General features: G+C 37.1%; 1 protein-coding gene across 3 annotated transcripts; it reads left to right on the top strand.

The window, feature by feature from the left end:
* The first annotated feature begins 702 nt into the window (after positions 1-702).
* LOC137715133 (uncharacterized) lies at positions 703-13,377 on the top strand. 3 transcript variants are annotated; one of them, XM_068454371.2, is made up of 26 exons: positions 703-991; positions 1,180-1,263; positions 3,057-3,426; positions 3,982-4,136; positions 4,830-5,069; positions 5,563-5,672; positions 5,841-5,918; positions 6,000-6,106; positions 6,189-6,283; positions 6,356-6,486; positions 6,617-6,720; positions 7,425-7,502; positions 7,624-7,702; positions 7,823-7,991; positions 8,258-8,328; positions 8,527-8,607; positions 8,711-8,781; positions 9,081-9,177; positions 9,282-9,341; positions 9,485-9,539; positions 9,632-10,026; positions 10,111-10,862; positions 10,953-11,739; positions 11,850-12,428; positions 12,600-12,658; positions 12,815-13,377. In XM_068454371.2, exons 3-26 carry the CDS (start codon positions 3,071-3,073, stop codon positions 13,005-13,007), a joined length of 4,902 nt encoding a protein of 1,633 aa, XP_068310472.2. In that variant the 5' UTR covers positions 703-991; positions 1,180-1,263; positions 3,057-3,070; the 3' UTR covers positions 13,008-13,377. The 3 variants fall into 3 exon arrangements, with proteins under 3 accessions (XP_068310472.2, XP_068310470.2, XP_088546566.1); XM_068454369.2 differs by having other exon boundaries at positions 10,111-11,739; XM_088690440.1 differs by lacking the exon at positions 1,180-1,263 and having other exon boundaries at positions 896-991; positions 10,111-11,739.
* The last annotated feature ends 807 nt before the right edge of the window (positions 13,378-14,184 follow it).

Raw genomic sequence — 14,184 nt, 5'->3', positions numbered from 1 at the left:
GTTTAAATTTTGATATCAGAAATGGTATCAACTTTGAATTTCTAATTACTATCTCGCAGTTGATGAAAAAAGGATAATTATTGCATTTTCTTGAAATAAGCTTATTTCTCCACTTACTTATGACATATATTCACCGTAAACATTTTATAATCAGAATTATTCTATTTCTTAATCTTATTTTGAAGATCAACTTTGAAAAAAAATCATTCAAAACAGACATTGGTAGTCATTCAAATGTTCAACAATGTAGATACCAAGTATCATATTTATGATGAACCGTTAATTTATTTAACATACTTAAATGACTAAATGATATCTGATGGGAATAATTTTTTTTTGTTAAAATAATCTTCATACGAAGATTAACAGATTGAACAATTTCAATTATTTTACTTGAAAATACAATGGGGGAATGAGTTCATTGCTTAACTCGGAGATACAAGTATTATCCATGAAAAAAAATCACATTAACTGAAATTAACCAGAATGTTGTCCGTATATTTCTTTTTTTGGTATTATCTCATTTTGCCTTTCGAAGAAAAAAAAGGTAAAAAAAATAACGGGAATGTAAAATAAAAACAGAAAAGTACTTTTCCCTGGAGAGAAAATAAAAAATAAAAAATTGAGCGCGCGCATGCCGAACGCTTTTTCCCTACATAGAAAAGTAAAAATAAAAACAAAAAAGGAAATTAAAATTAACGCATTTAATTCATTAATTAATTAAGGCAGATTTCTGAGAATTAATAGGAATCGTCCTCCATGAATTAGCAGAGCAGAGCATCCCTGAATCCTCTACGATAATCACCGAAATCCATACAACCTAGAAACTCGACTAAACCCCGTACGACTAGGATTTAAAATCGGAAGCCGGCCGTCGGACAATCGGACTTGGGACAGCAACCTCTTCTCCTGCCTCGGAAACCTAAAACCCAGTTTCAGGTTTTTCCTGTGTCTGCAAGTCAGCAACTGCACTTTCTGATGTCCTTTTAAGGTAATTAATCTCCTCCTCGGATGTGATTAAGCTTTAGTTTACCCGTTTTGGAGTCTGTAATTAAGCTCTAATGATTTATTAGATAATCCAAAACACATGATTTTCAGGCGCTTGTCTCTCCGAACCAAAATGTTGCGCGATTGATGCACATATGACTCAAGTTTTGGAATTTTAATGTTTGTGTTTAGGTTTCCGGTAAATGGGTTCGGCAGCCTCTTCAGTTGCAGTCAACTTCTCTGCCTCTCTTTTACTTTGTTGAAGCAAATCCAGAGGTTTCTAAAATGCACACGTTTATTCATATGGTTTTCTACTTATGCTGTTTCAACTTAATGCCTAACGATTAGTACGAATAATGATATACGCGTGTGAGCTCATGAACACAAAATCTTGATGCAGTGTGCATTTCTCAACTTGTTTGGTTGGTTTCTGTTTACGTACTGTCTCTTCTACTTCTTTTTTATTACATATTTAAACGAACAAGTCCCATTTACTGCTTGATTATCGGAGGGCATGAGAATTGAATAGAGCACGATCTCCAGTTATGGAAGCTAATGAAGTCATCCGTTATATGTTTGTTTGTTTGTTTGTTCGTATATGTTGGCTAACGGAAGCTAATGAAGTGATCCGTTATATGAAGAACCCACCTTTAGCTGTTTCTGTTTTTACGGAGTTAATTTCACAAAAAGTCAAAAAAGAAAGAAAAAGGATGGTCCTGAAATTAAAACTTCGTATAACTGGAAGACTTATAGCGGAGCATCCATCTTTAGCTATTTAGTAGAGAACCGCATAATTTAGAGAAAGTTGCACGGAAACAGCTAATGAATTGTTGAATGCATTATTATATCTTAACAATTTTGGGTTGGCAGTTCAAGCCTTTTCTTTTCTTGCACTTTTTGTCTCAATCCAGGTCTAACTTGTTTGAGCTCATCCAAGTTATAGCAGTAGGCTGGCTTGAGAACAGTTGGGTTTGAGTCGTTTGACGCAATAGCCTTTTTACCAATTCAGGCTTAGATTGTGCAGGCATGTCATGGTTTCTAACTCACCAAAAATGTTGCTTGAACTTTTAGAAAAGTAATGACTCATATTCGTAGCTGCTTAGCAGTCAAAATGAATAAAAGGGAAAACCAATGCATGAGATTCCTCTCATTCTGGGGCCTGGAGAGGGTTATGTCTAGCATATACATAGCCTTACCCCTTTTGTAGAGAGGTTGTTTCCCTTTCGAACCCTATATTTGGTTCATAATGGAGCAACCTTATCATTAACGCCAAACCTTTTTGCCTTGCTATAGGAAGAAAATAAAAGGGTTTCCGCTTCCCCATTAAGGGTTAGCTTGGTTTGCAATAAGTTGAGTGAAGGGGACAAAAATTGCACTCCACGCTTGCATTTCCTTTTTGAGGATTTCATAGACTATGGGAGTAAATAACAACATTAAAGTTGCTCTAGTTTCCAACAGCTTTTGGGCCCAGTGGCACATCCTCCCCTTGGGAACAACGGTGAAGGTCAGTTCAATAGCTGGTGGTCTACTTAGTAATTTACTAAGAAAACAAAAAGAAAATTCTCTAGGTGTTATATGGCTTCTGTAGGCTACTTATATATCATTCACCACACATGATGTTTTGTATAGTACAAAACGTACAACTTCAGTAATATGGAAATATTATGGAGTGAATTTGTAGCATTTATCCGTAATAACTACCTTTGTTCAGATCTGGGTAATTGCTCGCTCTGTCTGGCACTCTGTATTTTCTTACCCCTGGTAATAAATCTGTTCCCAATAATGTGTTTCAATATTCAGTCACATTGACCAGCAGAGTTAATTAATTTTAATGATATATAATGCTTCATTTCGTTCCACACTGACTAGGTATTATGCTTTCACCGTTCAAGAATTTTGCTGATATTTTAGGCAGATATCATTTGATCATATACCTAGGTTGGGAAAGTTTTTCTGGGTTGCTAGCTGTCTGTTCGTTTTTGTGGAATATATTTAGAATCTTTCAGATAGTCCGCAGATGCCATTCATAATCATCAACTTTGTTTAATGGTTGGTTTTTAATGTTTCAGGTTGTACTCAAATAATGGATCCTCGGAAGTGTACTTTGTCTGGTGGTGCAACTTCTCTTGCTATGGCACCTCCAAGCATTTTGAATAGGTTAAATGAGAAGGCTCAGTTTGAGAAAGAAGAGAGGGATGCAGGTCATGTTGTCGAGGCTGGAGTCGATGTAGACATTAGAGAGGTTTATTTTTTGATTATGCATTTTCTGTCTCTTGGGCCATGCCAGAGGACTTTCGAACAGTTTGGGAATGATCTTCTGGAACATCAGCTTCTACCTAGAAGGTTTCATGCTTGGTTTTCAAGGAGCAGAATAGGAAGTGACAATAGTAATGAGGATGCTACCTCTTTCCCATTGAGTTACAACAACTTGGTTGAAAGGTACATATTTTCCTTAGTTTGTCCAACACTCATATGAAGAGCTCAATGCCAAGCATAGATTTTGTTCTTGTTAGAATTGGTGTTATGTAATGCGTCCAGTGTCCTCTTATTACAGAAGATATATGTTTTAAGTTTTAACAGTAGTCACTTAATAAATGTGTAACACATGTAACAAAACGCACACCCAAGCCTCACATTACATGCCGACATCCCTTGTCTGGTATTGGTGCCCTAACCCTAAACTTTGGTCCTCAATCCATGTCCGACGAACAGACAATTGGCAACTGATACGTAAAAGAGGAAATGTACTGGGTCGTGTTAGAATACGAAATAGTTGCTTAAACTTTTTGGCAGTAGTGGTAAACAAACAAGTTCTATGGTATCTGAACAGAAGAACTGAGCATTAACCTGAATTCTACATGTTGGAAAAAATTATCAGGGTGCACGGGTTTTCTTATTGCATTCCTTTGATTTCTTTCTATACTGTATAGTTTGGCCTAGTCATTTTATTTCCTATGCTGGGTTTCTAGTGATTAGCTTCTGTATGATGTATAGGTATCCTCATATAGAGAGAGATCACTTGGTAAAGCTTCTAAGGCAACTGCTACTGAGTATAGCCACTCCTTTACATGGCAAGGTTGGAAGAAGTACTCTGAATGCAGCTGATGTCCCTACATTACTGGGAACTGGTTCCTTCTCGCTTCTGGATAGTATGTGATATTTTACGTTTCATATTTTATATATCTCTGATTCTCGATCGGTTTTTTTTCTGCATGTGGATATATTGGAAAAAGTGTACTTGGAATAAAACCATTTCTTTATTGAAATCTTCTGTACTAATAAATTACTTGAAAAGATGAGTAATGCATAATTATGGCAGTATGATTGTTTAGAGGAAATCTCTGCTATACAAATCTTTGGTCATTTGTACATTGTCTTGATTTACAGTGGTAAATATCCTTCCTCACGATGTCCTTTTAAGAAATATAAGCATTCAACTACTCTGCTGTAGATAAATATGACAACTTCGATAGAGATTTCTGCTGTACCTTTTCTATGACTGCCTGGGACATAACAGTTATTTAACATGTTATGTTTGTGTAACACCTATAAGACCCCTCTAAACCTACTGCATCTTTGAAAGTTCTGTCTTTCCCGCTCAAAGGAATGTGGATCATACCTAATAATATGCTGCTTGGTTATCCTATGCATGTAACTGCTTAGGTTTGGCTCAAATACTTTTTTGGGTCTTTTACCACAGTAGAACCCTCACTTAGGTAGATAAATTTGTAGGCTGCTTCATGACCTTTTCTCTTTCACTACCATGTATCCTTTCAGTTTCCAGACATTAGGTTTCTTCATATGTTACTTATTTCAGCAATTTTTACTTCCTTTTTTCGCAGGTGATAGGAATAAGGAAAATAAGAGAGTTAAGCCCCTGCCAGCTCACCTGCGTTGGCCTTACATGCAGGCTGATCAAATTCATGGGCTTAGTTTAAGGGAAATTGGAGGAGGTTTCACAAAGCATCATCGAGCTCCATCCATTCGCTCTGCGTGTTATGCGATTGCTAAACCATCAACTATGGTGCAGAAGATGAACAACAAAAAGAAGCTACGGGGGCACCGTAATGCTGTCTACTGTGGTATGGCTCATTCTTAACCAGAATTGAATTAAACAATTTATTTTCTGGGGGCATCATAATGCTGTCTGCTGTGGTATGGCTCACTTCTTAACTAGAATTGGATGAAACAATTTATTTTCTGGGTGTTTGATTTCTTAAGGGCATGCTAAATTAATGTTTGTTTTCATGGAAGTCAACATTGTATGGGATAAGGATAAATAATAATAAACACAGATAATATAGACACTATCCAAGCATTTTCCTTTTTGTATTTGTAGGGAGTTTTAAGACAATGGAATGTAAAGTCAAAACTGATGTACTTGTAGTTCTAAATTGTTCTCATTTTTGTCTTAAAAATTAAAATATACATTTTCTGGTTCCATCTACTGATATTATCTCCAATTGTTCCATAATACATAATTACATTTACATGTTGCACTTTGTATATGAATTTGGGAATTTGTATTACTATGAACTTTTTGCAAAAAATATGATCGATACTTTTATCATGTAGCCATTTTTGATCGGTCCGGGAGATATGTTATCACGGGTGCAGATGATCGGCTTGTGAAGATATGGTCAATGGAAACTGCACTTTGCTTGGCTAGCTGTCGTGGACATGAAGTGAGTTAAGATTGTTGACTTAATAATCTACAAACTCTTTCTTTCTCTCACCCTCTATCCCCCAAACACCCCCCCCTCTCCTCCTCCTCCCTCCCTCCCTCCCTGTTTGGGGGCTTCATTTGTTATACTGTATTATATGATCTACTTTTCTTGTTCTATGAATCAAAGGGAGACATTACTGACTTGGCTGTAAGTTCGAACAATGCTTTGGTGGCATCTGCTTCAAATGACTTTTCCATTCGAGTTGTATGTATACCCTACCATTTAACATGTCAGTTTGGCTTCTTTTCTTATGTACCAGCCAGTGAATAGTTATTTTACCTGCAGTGGCGTTTGCCAGATGGATTTCCAATTTCAGTTCTTCAGGGGCATACTGGGGCTGTGACTGCTATTGCTTTTAGTCCCAGGCTTAGTGCTGTTTACCAACTTCTATCGTAAGTTCAATTCTTGGAGTTATTGCTCTTTGAGTTTTTTTCCCCTTTCCCTGGTTGTATCCTGAGTTAATGACATTTGTAGGTCATCAGATGATGGGACTTGTCGAATCTGGGATGCTAGGTCCTCCCAATGCCCGCTGCGAATATACATGCCAAAACCTTCAGAGACTTCAACTGGTTAGATAATGCTTCTGACACTGTGGCCTTATTTGGGTGATGGGACTTACATGAAGTGATGTTTACTTGCAGGGAAGGGCAATGCTTTTGCAATCACTGGATCCTCCTCGAGCAATGGTCCACAGAGCCATCAAATACTTTGTTGTGCTTACAATGCCAATGGGACTGTTTTTGTCACTGGTAGCTCTGACACTTTTGCAAGGGTATTTTTAAACATGAAATTTTTACATTAGTTCATATGATTAGTGCACAGCTGCCTTTTGATTTGCTTGCATTGGTTGACTTTTGTCACATGTGAAGTTGGATATTTTACCAAAACCAAAGTACTTGCAGGTCTGGAATGCTTTAAAATCTAATACAGATAACTCAGAACAACCAATACATGAGATGGATGTACTGGCGGGCCACGAGAATGACGTGAATTATGTCCAATTCAGGTTTGTTGCCCCAATGTCTTAGAAATAAATGTAGGTCACATCTTTCTGATATTTCTATTTTGCTGGAGAAAGATGAAATTATGCCATTTTGCCAACATCTTGGTTTAGTTTTTGATAAAATATTTCCTGCATTGTTTCTCTGAAAGTGTTGGAAATTTCCAGAAATTGGCTGAAATTTGGTTTAAATCAGTTTTCTCAAATTTTCCAATGTCCCAGTGTATTACAAATCAAAAGCTCACCGCATGCGGAACTAGAACACATAAAAAGAGCACCAAACTTTACCAAATTGGTAATTTTAAGGAGAATAGTAAGCTTGGCTGAATAAGCTCACCTCTATACGTGAGATGTTTTGATAGATGGAACGGAGGTTCCTAATAGAGGCACTGTGACTTATGAGCTGTCACTTGGTTCTGTGGCAATGTGGCAATATTTGCTCGCAGCCACCAGCTTTGGGTGGCAGTGTCTGACAGTGCACACTATATTTGCTTAAACCACATAGACCTACATTTCTCCTAAACTCCTCATAGATAATTGAATAAATAAATGTCTTGTGAAGTTTCATTTGAAATTTCTTGTTTTCTTTTGTTTCTCTCAGGTTCTTTCTGACAACAGATTTTTGTTGATTGTTGTTATTAGAAATTTATCTTCTCATTTTTTTCAAACTTTTTCATTTTTCATGTAATCTTTTCTGCTTTCCTATGCAGTGGTTGTGTCATTCCTTCAAAGTCTTCATTTTCTGACTCGGGCAAGGAGGAGACTAATGGGAAGTTCAAAAATTCCTGGTATTTTGTCTGAACTGATTTTTCTTTGATATTTTCTGCATTGTGCTTATGCTGTCTTGTGTAGTATCTGCATGATATTCCTTTTTTGTTGAATGTGCTAAGACAATCTTTGAATTCTCAGGTTTTGTCACAACAACATAGTTACCTGCTCTCGTGATGGCAGTGCCATTATATGGGTTCCAAGATCACACAAATTCCATGTGAGCTGCTTTGAATGAGTATTTTTACGTACATTTTTGTGGAGTCTAATTTGATGTGAATGAGTACATGACAACTGATTTCTAGGTCATTTTTTAAAAATAATTCTCTCTTCACTTTAGGGGAAAGTTGGACGTTGGACACGTGCATATCATCTAAAAGTTCCACCTCCCCCACTGCCTCCTCAGCCTCCTCGAGGAGGCCCACGTCAAAGATTTCTTCCCACCCCTCGTGGTGTTAACATGATTGTGTGGAGCCTGGATAACCGCTTTGTGCTTGCAGCTATCATGGGTAGAGTACTTACCATGATTTATACATATATAATGCCATTTTTATGGACATAAGATTTTCCTGGCATACCTTTACTATATTTTTTTAGGAAGCACCTAATTCCAACTACCATATGCTCTGGCTTGGGCCACCGCATCCATCAAGTTACAGACTGTCATGTCTTTTTTCATTTTTGTAATATTTATTATATTTTATTTAATCCCGCTTCAAGTACTAGGGTATACAAACCTCGATTTTACTCATTAATAAGTGTAATGATTATGCAGATTGCAGAATTTGTGTTTGGAATGCTGTTGATGGTAGCTTAGTACATTCTTTAACCGGTCACACTGCATCGGTAAGTAGGGTCTGATATCATAACAAATCGAGATGTTGATGATCGTAATGCTTATAATCTCTTGATTCAGATACACCATCTAGGATTTTTTTTCTTTATCCAATTCTTCATCACTGCACCAAGAAGTAGCTTTTCAATTGGATTTGATTTTTTTCAATCTATTGATCTGGTGGTACTTGTCTGGTAAACTCTTGGCAGTCTTATGTTTTGGATGTTCATCCCTTCAATCCTCGAATTGCTATGAGTGCTGGGTATGATGGGCAAACAATAGTTTGGGATGTGAGTTTCAGCTTAATCCCCTAACTTTGTCAAGTTCTCATTTCTGTTGCATTGCGCTCCTAATGCTGATTGTTGCATAAGTTGTTTCTTTTTGTGTTTCTAGATATGGGAGGGCGTGCCTATTAAGATATACGAACTTGGACATGTAAAGTTGGTTGATGGGAAGTTTTCGGCGTAAGTGAGCTGTACAGTAGCTAATTATGTTGAATTTTGTTTTCTCATTTTATAGTTAAACTGAAAATTTCAACCTTATTACTCTTTGTGGTGGTCTACTTATGTAAGGAGACATAAGCTAATTGCCTTGATACTACCTCATAGCTCTTCAATATCTCACCCTTCTCTTCTTCCCTTTTTCAGCAAGATGGGTTTATGTTTACTACCATCATTTTTGTTTCATGGATATTGAATTAATTACACTAAAATGCTTAACCTTTTTCTGCTAATATTGGAGACATTCTCTCTTTGTTACATAGGGATGGTACATCAATAGTACTTTCAGATGACGTTGGCCAAATATATTTAATAAACACAGGTGAAGGCGAGTCTCAAAAAGATGCTGAATATGATCAGGTATTGTAAGAATTTGTTTTGTAGGTTTGTCCTTTCCTTTATTTGATTCCAAGTTGAAGTTATGAATTTCCTTTATGATGGCTGTTTGCGTGATTCTTCTACAGTTCTTCCTTGGGGATTATCGCCCCCTTGCACGGGATGAGTTTGGATATCTTATTGATCAGGTTAAATCTTCTCATTACCCACTTGTCATTTCTAAATTGTTCTGTAGTGAATTTTATTCCATGTCTGCGTTTAGCATCAACTTGCACATTAAGAAATTGAATTGATATATCTTTTATTTTGGAACATACTATCCATGTTGCAGGAGACACAACTTTCCACTTACCGAAGGAATCTTCAAGATCCTCTATGTGATTCAAGTATGTTTTGGCTCCTACTGGGTAGGTTCTTAATTTATTATTAGTATTCATAATATTTTCTCATAATCATATATATTGATTGGAAACGATAGGTATGATACCATACCCCGAACCTTATCAGAGTACATACCAGCAACGAAGACTTGGTGCTCTGGGCATGGAATGGCGTCCGTCATCCATGAAATTTTCTGTTGGTGTGGATATCAATACAGGCCAAGAATATATGATGCCTCCTTTGCCAGATTTAGAAAGAATGATTGAACCACTACCAGATTTTATTGATGCCATGTTATGGGAACCAGAAAATGAGGTTGTAAGTGAAGATACTGATTCAGAGTATAATGTTACTGATGAAAATTCCAGTGAAGGGGAGAAAGGAAATATTAGCACCAGTTCTTCGAGTGATCCAGACTGCAGCGAAGAAGACAGTGAAGCTGGATGCAGTCACAAGGATGGTCTTCGTCGATCAAGTAGAAAAAGACCAAGGGTAAAAATGCTCTCTCTATCTTTAGATTCTATACCAGTTTTTGTTTTGTTCGACCTACATCGATTGACTTTTAATGATCTTTAGGTTGAGTCTTCTGAGAGGCGTGTCAAGAAAAGGAGAGTGGGTGAGCATGATCGCGTTATATCTGGGATTAAAAGAACTAAAAATTCAAAAGGTGGCCAGAAAGTTTCAAAGAGGAAGTCTTCTAAAGCAAAGACATTGAGACCCCAGCGAGTAGCAGCACGCAATGCTCGAACTGTGTTTTCTCAGAACCCTGGTACATCTACAGAAGGAGAAGAAGATGACTGGGAAGATGATTCATCGAATAGTGAGTCTCTTCAGCAAGATTTCCACACTCAAAGCGATGATGGAGACTTCCAGATAATGCAACAAAAACATACTAAAGAAGAACCATCTCAACATGAGTTTGGCAATATAGCGAAGCCACGTGTAGTTTGTTCGTCTCAGTCAAACGTCAGAAGCATGCCGAAATTGGTTTTTAAGATTAAGAAGCAAGAGGCTCCAAAGGATGTAAAACTCAAAGATAATAATCAGGCTGATTTGGTGTCTCCATCTTCTAGATATCAAGATGTCACTCCAGATAACAGGATTACTAACAGCTCTGTGGATCCAGATTCCTCTTCGGTGGATGTGGTTGACCTAAAGTTTTCAAGAAATCTCTTAGCCAATGATTTGACAGATACTGGGGAAACCGTAAATACAGATAATTCTTTGGAAGCATCTGCAAGTTACCAGGATAGCAGAGTCATGGAAGCAGCTACTGGGTCGCTTGCTAGTTTTAATGTCCATATAGAAGAGATGAATAATGTCCATCGGTATGGTAATCCTGATAATAATTGTGAACAATTTTGTAATCATTCAAAAATGAAGGGAAAGGAAAATTATGAAGGTGTCTTGCCTTGCAGGGATGAGGAACATACTGGAACACGTGCATTTGAGGATCTGGATGGTCTCAAAAGTAGAGAGCTTTCTCATACTGACGAGGCCCTTGTATCTTCATCATTTGATTCCTCAGCTTTGGGCGAGCACAAACAAAAGATAATTGTGTGTTCTCCGGAGATAGAGGACTTTGCTAGAAGAAAGCACTCTGGTGATTATGCTTCTCTTAAATTTCCTGCACAAAACTTCACAAGTTCTAGAGATTCAATCCCCAACGATTCTTCAAGCATGGATCCGATTCCAAATTCAAATTTTGGGGTACGGAAAGTGGGTGGAGCTGCTGGCAGATCAACTTCTTTGAAGTTTGTTTGCAAGCACAGGACTAATTCAGAAGGTTCTGGTGGTAATGTCGAAGATTATGCAACAAATATCAACGACCATCATGATTCAGGAATGGATCTCCCCGCAGCTGCAACCAATGCAATACGCGGAACAAGAACCTTTAAGATCAAAGCAACTTCACAGAGGGTGGACTCTCTGAGCTGTTGCCCTAAGTTGAGGTGGGGCCATCAAACATTGGGGACATCAAAGGATGCAGAAGACTCCTCTGCCAAATTGTGTGACCAGATTCATCAAAGACCAAGGTCTACGAGAAGCCGTCAGGGTTCATGTAATGACTATGACCAAAGTTCTTCAACCCGAAGCATGTTAGTTAACCCCGCTGGAAAGTTGCCATGGTTGATGTTGTCAAAACATGAGGATGGTTACCGTTATATTCCTCAGCTAGGTGATGAAGTTGTATACCTGAGACAGGTGATTTCTAATATCTATGATTCATGGTTTCTGGTCCTTTGGTTCTTAGTTATTACTTATGCTTTAGAATTTACTGTTTGATAATTAATGTTTGGGCTTGTGATTGTTAGGGCCATCAAGAGTATCTAAAACTAGTCAAGAATTCAGAGGAGGGTCCTTGGGGTCCTTGGGAATCAATCAAGGAAAACATTGAAGTTGCGGAAATTTGCAAGGTTGAAAGCCTTGATTATGCTTCGCTGCCTGGTTCGGGGGAGAGTTGCTGTAAAATCAAACTTAGATTTGTAGACCCTTCTTCTGCTATCCTCGGTAAAGCATTGAAGTTGACTTTGCCTGAAATTGATTTTAATGATTTCATTGTTGAGAAAACGTGGTATGATGCTTCTATTAGAAGAAACTGGACCACTGGGGAGGAATGCGCAGTTTGGTGGAGGGATTCAATTTCAGATGAAGGTGGGACTTGGTGGGTAGGTCGAATTGTTCGGTGCCAGGCCAAGTCACATGAGTTTCCCGATAGCCCTTGGTTAAGATATGAGGTTCGGTATGAGAATGATGATGAAACCCATTTGCATTGTCCTTGGGAATTGCGTGAACCGTCCATAGTAGATGATCCATCCTCATGTGAACAGCCCCATATTGATTCTGAAAGCAAAGAGGAGCTTCTGCGTATTTTTTCTAAATTACAACAGAAGGTTTGTGCAAATACTTCGTGTACCTGTCTTGTTGTTTTGTGGGAATTGGAATCTTCTTGTTTTGTGGGAATTGGAATTCAAAGCTCCAATTATCATTAGGAAAGACTTAATCATTCTGAAACTGTTTTCTATCATCAAGGATATTAATTAATTATGCTGTGAATGGTGCAGGACTTGCAAACAATCCAACAATTGAATCAAGCTGTTCAGAAGGCGGATTTCTGCAACAGGTAGAGAAACACTATTATATGGTTTAACCATTTCAGTTCTGATAAAGTAGAAAGAATGTGCGGAAGGTCGCAACATATATGCTTGCCTATCATCGATCTTGGCTGAAACTAAGATTTGAGAAAATAATGATGTCTTGGTTTGTGGATATTTTGCAGCTTTCCTGTGCAATTGTACCCTGAACTAATCCAGTCGAGGTTAGAGAACGACTATTATAGAAGCTTGGAAGCTGTGAAGCATGATATAATGGTTATGATGTCAAATGCCCAGCATTACTTCAAGAGAAATGAATTGCAAGCCCGGATTAAGCACATCTCGAAAAGGTTTAAGAAGAAACTGTCGAAGTTGTAGAGGTTTTGAGTAGTGAAGATGTAACCGTCTTCCTTACTCCCGTATACTGCTCTCACTTTTCAAATTTGTATTTCCCGGCTTTAGGCCCCGTTGTTTCCTTTTTAGGTAAAGCAGTCCTTCCAAAAGGGGAGTGAAAACCACAGGCCGAAGGAGATAATTTGTTGTATAAACTCCTTCAAGATGACAAGTATGATTAGTCTCATATGGGCAAGATAGCATGTCAGCTGTTTGGAATTTTACTATTACAGGTTAGAACCACAGAAAAAATAGGAGAATTCTGCACATAGGAAAATGTTCTTCTGTCAAACAATGCCCTCATTTGATATCATTTTTATTTTACACCTGGCATGATAAATATTTTGATTAAAAATCTAAATTCTTAGTATTTTCTAGATAGTATTTAAATTGATATGAATTAAAAGAACTAGTACTTGAAGCTAACGGGAGGTGTGACACAAAATTGAGCGCAATGACGTTGTAAGATTTATCCAGTCGATCCTACTTAGCAGAATAAGATTTTTTTATCGTTGTTTGGATTAAACAAATTTCAATTTAATTATTTATTATAGATAATATTTAGATAGAAATAAACCATAATGTATCCTTTGATATAATTATGAAATAAAAAATAAAATAAAATAAAAAAAACCATAATACATCTAAATATCCTTGTCTAAAACTAAAATTTCTGCAAAAATCTTAGGTCATCTTCAACCGAATGAGGGCCAAATGGCTCTCTTTAGCCTTACAGCATGCAAGAAATTATAGTTTAATGAATAGTGCTAGGTCATATTAAGAAATTACATTCTAATGAATAGTGTTATGCCATATTAAGAAATTATATTTTAATGAATAGTGTTTGGTCATATTTTATACCATCTCCAACTGAGGAAGCCAACTGGTCATAGGCCAAACATAGCTCTTTGACAAAAGACTATCTTCAACCGACAGGGCCAAAGGATCATAGGTCTAATATAATTTATTATTTTAATTAAATTAAACTACCATATTAAAATAAGGTTTTCAAATATATTTTGAGTGTCACTTGTCGTCAAATGAATAAACCTTCATATTTCTTATCTTTATATAATCTCAATAATTTTTTTGATAGGATTTCGAGTAACATGTGTTGCTAACATGATTAACTCTCCAAATTTCTTATCTTTATGTAATCTCA

Source organism: Pyrus communis, chromosome 3, assembly GCF_041283825.1.
Source record: "Pyrus communis isolate YQ-2024b chromosome 3, ASM4128382v1, whole genome shotgun sequence".
Taxonomy (NCBI): Eukaryota; Viridiplantae; Streptophyta; class Magnoliopsida; order Rosales; family Rosaceae; genus Pyrus; species Pyrus communis.
The sequence above is the reverse complement of the archived record's forward strand: the minus strand, read 5'-3'. Positions and strand labels throughout refer to the sequence as shown.

Excerpts from the sequence above, each read along its gene's own strand:
- LOC137715133 (XM_068454369.2), top strand. The coding sequence starts at position 3,071 with ATGGATCCTCGGAAGTGTACTTTGTCTGGTGGTGCAACTTCTCTTGCT. Across the intron at positions 6,721-7,424 it reads GTGAATTATGTCCAATTCAG|TGGTTGTGTCATTCCTTCAA; the intron begins GTTTGTTGCCCC and ends TTTCCTATGCAG. Across the intron at positions 8,608-8,710 it reads GGCAAACAATAGTTTGGGAT|ATATGGGAGGGCGTGCCTAT; the intron begins GTGAGTTTCAGC and ends TTGTGTTTCTAG.